This window comes from Emiliania huxleyi (genome assembly GCF_000372725.1).
Source record: "Emiliania huxleyi CCMP1516 unplaced genomic scaffold EMIHUscaffold_98, whole genome shotgun sequence".
In the NCBI taxonomy this organism is placed as follows: Eukaryota; Haptophyta; order Isochrysidales; family Noelaerhabdaceae; genus Emiliania; species Emiliania huxleyi.
Genome location: NW_005194754.1, coordinates 75,074 through 81,073, shown reverse-complemented (window position 1 = coordinate 81,073; position 6,000 = coordinate 75,074). Strand labels below are relative to the sequence as shown.

General features: G+C 63.5%; 3 protein-coding genes across 3 annotated transcripts; 1 reads left to right on the top strand and 2 right to left on the bottom strand.

Moving 5' to 3' along the window:
• Nucleotides 1–273: 273 nt before the first annotated feature.
• On the top strand, nt 274–2,276 carry EMIHUDRAFT_221628 (hypothetical protein; the record flags this gene model as incomplete). Its single annotated transcript, XM_005756232.1, has 4 exons — nt 274–305; nt 379–407; nt 652–962; nt 1,188–2,276. The coding sequence occupies 4 exons, from the start codon at nt 274–276 to the stop codon at nt 2,274–2,276; spliced, it is 1,461 nt and encodes a 486-aa protein (XP_005756289.1).
• A 224-nt stretch (nt 2,277–2,500) lies between these two features.
• On the bottom strand, nt 2,501–3,572 carry EMIHUDRAFT_466304 (hypothetical protein; the record flags this gene model as incomplete). Its single annotated transcript, XM_005756231.1, has 2 exons — nt 2,501–2,825; nt 2,940–3,572. 2 exons carry the CDS (start codon nt 3,570–3,572, stop codon nt 2,739–2,741), a joined length of 720 nt encoding a protein of 239 aa, XP_005756288.1. The 3' UTR covers nt 2,501–2,738.
• Nucleotides 3,573–4,230: 658 nt separating this feature from the next.
• On the bottom strand, nt 4,231–4,683 carry EMIHUDRAFT_221626 (hypothetical protein; the record flags this gene model as incomplete). Its single annotated transcript, XM_005756230.1, has 1 exon — nt 4,231–4,683. One exon carries the CDS (start codon nt 4,681–4,683, stop codon nt 4,231–4,233), a length of 453 nt encoding a protein of 150 aa, XP_005756287.1.
• Between the last annotated feature and the right edge of the window lie 1,317 nt (nt 4,684–6,000).

Genomic DNA, 6,000 nt, shown 5'->3' with positions numbered 1-6,000 from the left:
TCTTTCGCGGCCTCGGAGCGCGGCGACCAGAGCGGTGGCCGCCAGCGCGTCGGCTACAGTCCGAGTCGTTGGAAGCACACTTCGGCTACAATAAAGTCAGTCACGGGGAGTTACACACGTCCTCGCATGGACGACGGCGCCCACGCACTCGCGGAACACAGGGCATTACACACGAGGCGTTGACCGTTGTGTGCGTTCTCAGGGAAAGGCATGACCACAGACAAAAAATGCCGAGCAGTGTGCGCCCCGCGCTCCACGCCTGATTGCATGTGCATGAGCCTGAGCCCGTGCACGTGCATGCTCATGTGCACGCACATGCACATGCACATGCACAACATGACATGTACATGTATGTCCCTAAATCCCATCTCGTCTCAGGATTTCGCTTTCTACTTTATTTAACCGGGGTCCCCACTGCTGCCCCTCTAACTATACTTTTTTTGTCTGTGGTCATGCCTTTCCCTGAGAACGCACACAACGGTCAACGCCTCGTGTGTAATGCCCTGTGTTCCGCGAGTGCGTGTGCCCCGTCGTCCATGCTAGGACGTGTGTAACTCCCCCTGACTGACTTTATTTTAACCGAAGTGTGCTTCCAACGACTCGGACTGTAACCGACGCCCTGGCGGCCACCGCTCTGGTCGCCGCGCTCAGAGGCCGCCAAACAGCCAGAAGGCATTATGACGGATGATGTACCGGCTGATGAGCCCTCCTCTACACTGTTTATCGACGCTGCTGCCGCTGGCGACCTCGACGCGGTACGGCGGCTCTGCGGTACGGCTGAGCTCCGGCTGCGTGACGAGTCGGGCTGGTCAGCATTGACTTGGGCCTCAGCTGAGGGACACACACCAGTGGTGGAGTTTCTCATCCAGCAAGGGGCGATTGACGCCGAGGTGGAGCAGGCGGGGTGCGTGAGCGATGTAGCAGAAGACGCCAACCCGCCAAGCCTTGTGGGCCAAAGCCTTGTGACGACAAGGGCCACGACAAGCCCGCTCCACTGGGCCTGCTGGAAGGGACATCTGCGCGTCGTTTGGATGCTGCTGCTCAATAACATGTCGCCTCTCGAGCTAGACTCCGAGAAGAACACGCCACTGCACCTCGCGGCCGCGGGAGGACACCTCGAGATCGTCAAGACGCTTCTTTCCGCATGCGTCACTGTGAATGGGGTCGAGAAGCCGGTGCCGGTCAAGGCCCGCAACGCGTTCGGGAACACGGCAGCACAAGTTACAAAGCACGCGGGGTGCAAGTCATTGCTTTCAAAGGCTGTGGAGGCCGCGGCGGATGACCGGCGCTTCCTCTGCAGCAGCTCCGGCCTCTTTGTTGGCAGCAGAGAGTCGTGTGCAGTCACTGTCGTTGATCGGGTCTCCGCGCCCTCTCAGCGCCCAGTGCGGTACTCAACAGAGTGCGCCTCCAAGATTCGCGCAGCGGAGGCGGCTCTGGAGGCTGCGACTGCGGCCATGGACAAGCCGGAGGCTTTGCAAAGCGCGCTGGACGCTGCCAACGCCAGCGGCGCATCAGTGCATCTCATCGATGCCGGCACTGCGGCGTTACTTCGGCTGGAGGCGCAGCTTGCGCTCGAGGAGCAAGTGATCACCGTGAATCGGCTGCGTCCGCTCGAGTCGCGATCGCCGCTCAAGCCACTGTCTTCCTGCCTCAAGCTGTGTAGGGAGCGAGAGAGTCTGCCGTCGCTCATCGAGCAGGGAGAGCAGGTGTTGCGATCCGTCGACGCCGAGCTGGCGCTCCAAGAGTGCACTCACGCGAGCTCGAGCCTACGACTCACGGATGCTCACGTGACCGATGGCGACGAGGGTGACGAGCTCATCCTCCCAAGCCACACTTTTGCCGTGGTGGCAGACGCCGGCATTGCGTCTCTCGAAGGGCTCATCGCTGCAGCGCGGGCGGCAGGGGCGCTCGACGAGGTGTTGCGCGCGGGTGACTCGGCTCTCTCGATGCTGATGGCCGAGTCGGAGCTGCGCCACGCCCTCGACGAGCCGCGGCTGGAGGAGGCTGAGGCGGAGGCGGCGGGAGGGGAGACGAGCTGGCTGCACCCCGACGGACAGAAGAGCACATCCCCGCTGGAGAGGCTCGAGCTGCAGTGCGGCGCGTTGGCAGCGGCGCTGGAAAAAAGCGAGGTGCTTGGGACAGCCGAGACAGTGCTCGAGGCAGCAAGGGCGAAGCAAGCGTCGCTGCAGGAGCTGCTCAAGCAGGAGGTGGCAGCAGAGGAAACGCGAGTCGCCAAGGCGGCGGCGGCTGCCGCCAAGAAGGCCAAGAAGAAGTGATGCCGCGGGGAGGGGGGGCAAGCCCTTTCGCGCGTGTGTATGTGAGGAGGCACTGTGGGCGGCGACGCACGACGGACAAGCGCGCCAGAACCGCGCGCCCGCGGGCCCCGCGCCTCGAGGTCGCGAGCCGGGCGTGGCGGCGTCGTCGCGGATCAACGTCCGCGCACACATCGCATTGGGCATTGGGAATTCGACGAGAGTTTAAGAATGTTTTCGCATAGGAGGATATCTAGCGCGAATTCACACACTCCAGTCACCACCCCATGCACCACCGCCCCCTACACGCGAGAGGGGATGTGACAGTAGTCACAACGACTCGTGCTGCTCTCGCCAACGGACAGGGAGCGGAACGCTGCACACCGCGCCACAAACAGCAGTCCGAATCTTGAGTGCACGAGACGCTCCAATTACGATTACGCTCTCCGGACGGCCACACCCCGAAGCGCGCGACTCCTCCTCCTATCACGCCTCTTCCTCCTCCTCGGCGTCGTCAAAGCGGCCGTCGGCCGAGCTGTTGAGCAGGTCGTCGTACCGATCGAGCGCAGCCGCCTGCACGCGGGAAGGGGTGGGGCCTCAAGGGGCGGCCGTGCGGGCACGGCGGCGGGCGGCGCCCTCCTGCTGCAGCGTCATCGACGAGAGCGCGTCCGGGCTCGTGAAGAGCACCCCGTCGCCAGGCATCATCCCCTCCTCGCCCTCCTCGCCCTCCTCGCTCTCTTCGTCCGCGGGGTCGGGGTTCAGAGCAGCGCACTCGCTCATCGCCGCGTAGATGCGCTCGAGCGCGTCGCCGCCGGCCGCAGCCTCAGAGGCCTCGCCCGCAGGCACGAGTCGGATGTCCTCCCAGCCCGCCTCCTCCTCGCCCTCGCCCTCCGACTCGTCGTCGCCCTCCTCGTGCGCAGCTTCCGCGGCCTCGCCATTGCCATTCACGAGACCCTCGGCGGAGCCGCCGCCGTTGGCGACGCGAGTGCGCTTTGCGCCTCGCGGTTGCGGTGTCGTCTGCGCGGAAGCCAGCTCGCCGATGTTCTGCTCTGGGTCGAGCTGCATGAAGAGGCAGGCGTGCGGGAAGGCGCTCGTGTCGCGGCTCACTGCGTGCATCACGATGGCCGGGTAGAAGAGCGAGAATCCTGACAGGCCTCGCGCGCCAGGCGCTTCTGGCACCCAGACTACACGGCGAGTGGTGACGAGCAGCTCGCCCGTGCCGTCGCACCGCTCGTTGATGTAGAGGTGGGTGCGCTCGCGCACGCGCACCTCCTCCCCCTCCTCGAGCGAGACGGCGCCGGACTCGGTCACAGAGGGCATGAGGCTGTATGCGCGGCGGGACTCGAGGATGTCAAAAGAATAACGCACGCACTCAGCGGAGCTGGGAATAGGACCGCCGCGAGCGGCGTGGCGTGGAGCGGTTGAGCATCCCTCCGGGGGCCCCTCTGCGCCGGGGAGGCGTTGTTGGAGGCTAGGACGCAAGCGTCCGTCGCCCTTTTTCAAACTCGGGGCCCACTCCGCTACGCTCCGACCCGAATTTGGAGGGCCTAAAAGTTTAAGGTGTTGCTGCGCAAAAGGGGAAGACGCTCCACGCACAAAAAGTATATGTATCAGTTCTTACGAACGAGAAGTCACAGCGTGGCCACTACCATGATGGGATCTTCACCAAACGCAACAAGTTCAACCTGCTTCTCCACGAGACATTCGGCGGCGGCTTCTCGCCGCCAGCAGTTGCAAAGATCAACCGCCTTGCGCGCAAGGCTCAACGCTCGGGCGTTGACCGCACCGCGTACCCTCCCCACTCCCGCCTCTCATTTGTGTCACACCACGCGGAACGCATCTCCATCGCTTCGGTGAAGGGGGTAAACCGTGCCATCCTCGATCGCCGTGCAAAGCTCGCTTCCGAGCTCTCACGCCGCGCGTAGGGCCCTTAGGGGCCTAGAGAACACAACCCCCCTCTCTCTTTTCTCCCAGTAAGCTATAAGTACGTACGTACGAACGTACTTCCTCTTAGGCGGACCCTCCCGATGCCAGGACGCATGCGGCCAACAACGCTATTCGTGCGGAAGAGCCACTGCAAGCGGACTGTGCCCCCTGAGCCAATGCGGCGGCGAATGGCAAAGCGCATACAAAAGTCGGGGTCGCAGAGAGCGTCGCGCAGCAGTTGAGCATGCTCGTCGGTCGCGTTGTTTAGGACGCCACGCCAATTATCTGCGCGCCCATCTGTTGCCTGGCATCCCCGGCGAATTCGTCGCTCGTGATCAGCTCCGCTGCCGCTCGGAGCAACCAGTGCCGTGTCGAGATGAAGCTCCGCGACGACGCCCGTGGACTGCACGCGCAGGGAGAGGCGCACGAGCTCCCGCACGGCAAGCGACTTCTCGGCATGCGCCGCCTGACGCCTGTCGGCATCCCATTCTTGCAAGCAAGCCATTTCTACCGACCGCGTATTTGGTCGACGGGACGGACGTTTTGGTACGTTTTGGCACCAGCTGAAGGCTTGCCCCCGCAAAAGCCCGTTGCCAACCCCTTTTTTGCCAGAGTATCGCGAATCAATTGGCCTCCGCTCAAGGTGTGAACATATTCGCTGCGGTCATTAATGCCGCGGACTGTGTTAAGGTTCCCCGGGCCACTTTCGGGGGGCAAACCCTGCCCGCCCCCTAGGACCCCGGGTAAGGCCCAGGTGTGGCCTAGGGCATCAGAAGGGACCAAGAGGAGTCCAGTCTGAGCCATAAAGCCAATGTCTTTGCCCTCGAGGGTCGCGTTCAAATGCCCGGAACGGACGTCACAGTGGTGTCTGGCCGGCGCGATCACAGAGCTGTGACGCTCAGGGAAGCCCGATGAGGTACTGGTTTCTTTGCCCAGGCCTGGCCTACGACCCGTGCTGGATCAGCTGAGCAAGGTTTGGGGAGAATCCACCGGACAGATCTTCAGATATTTTGACGGACGACCGAAAATGGGCAAAAACGGGGTGATTTTGGGGGCTTACCGCCCACCCACTAGCGTCCCCCCCCTTTTCAACCCGCTTTTTCTTGTTGTGACGCACAATGCGTGCGGCCCCGCCTAGGGCCCCGCACGTTCAGCTTGTTGACGAGAATCTCAAAAGCGAAGCAGCGAGTTGCACCCGCAGCAACCAGCCCGCAGCCAGGAGGCGTCACTAACTCGTGTGAAGAGCACCGATGGTGTAGTCGGAGTGAGTGGTCCCGGGCCCTGCGGGGAACTAAGTCGACGCAAGTTAGTCTGTGAGCTGGACGAGGGCTAGTGGTGCGCCGAGGAGGGTCAAGTGGTGAAGTGCTCCCGGGAGTCGTGGTCGGAGGCCGGGACACTACGGCTAGACTACGCGCAAACAACTTAGTGTGCGGAAGTGAGTGCCTCCGGCCGGCCGCGAGGGGAGTGGTCCGGCGGGCCGCTCGTAGTACCCTTCGCTGGCGGACGGAGGCGGGCTCGGCTACTACGCGCACTAACTTAGTGTGCGGAAGTGAGTGCCTCCGGCCGGCCGCGCGTGTAGTGAGTGGGCCGCCGGCGAGCGGGCTAGTGGGTGAGCCACCCCGCCCACCAACCAACTTAGTGCGCGTAGTGGGTGGGCCGCCTTCTAGTGGTCGGCGAGGCCGTGGCCAGTGCCCCGGCCCTGCGGCGCCGCCTAGTGAGTGAGTGCTCGCCGACCCTCCCCACACTAAGTCGTCATCGGTGCTGTGTCCAAGACCTGGTGACGCCTCCTGCCGCAGCCAGTTCACGTGCAACAGCGTGGAGT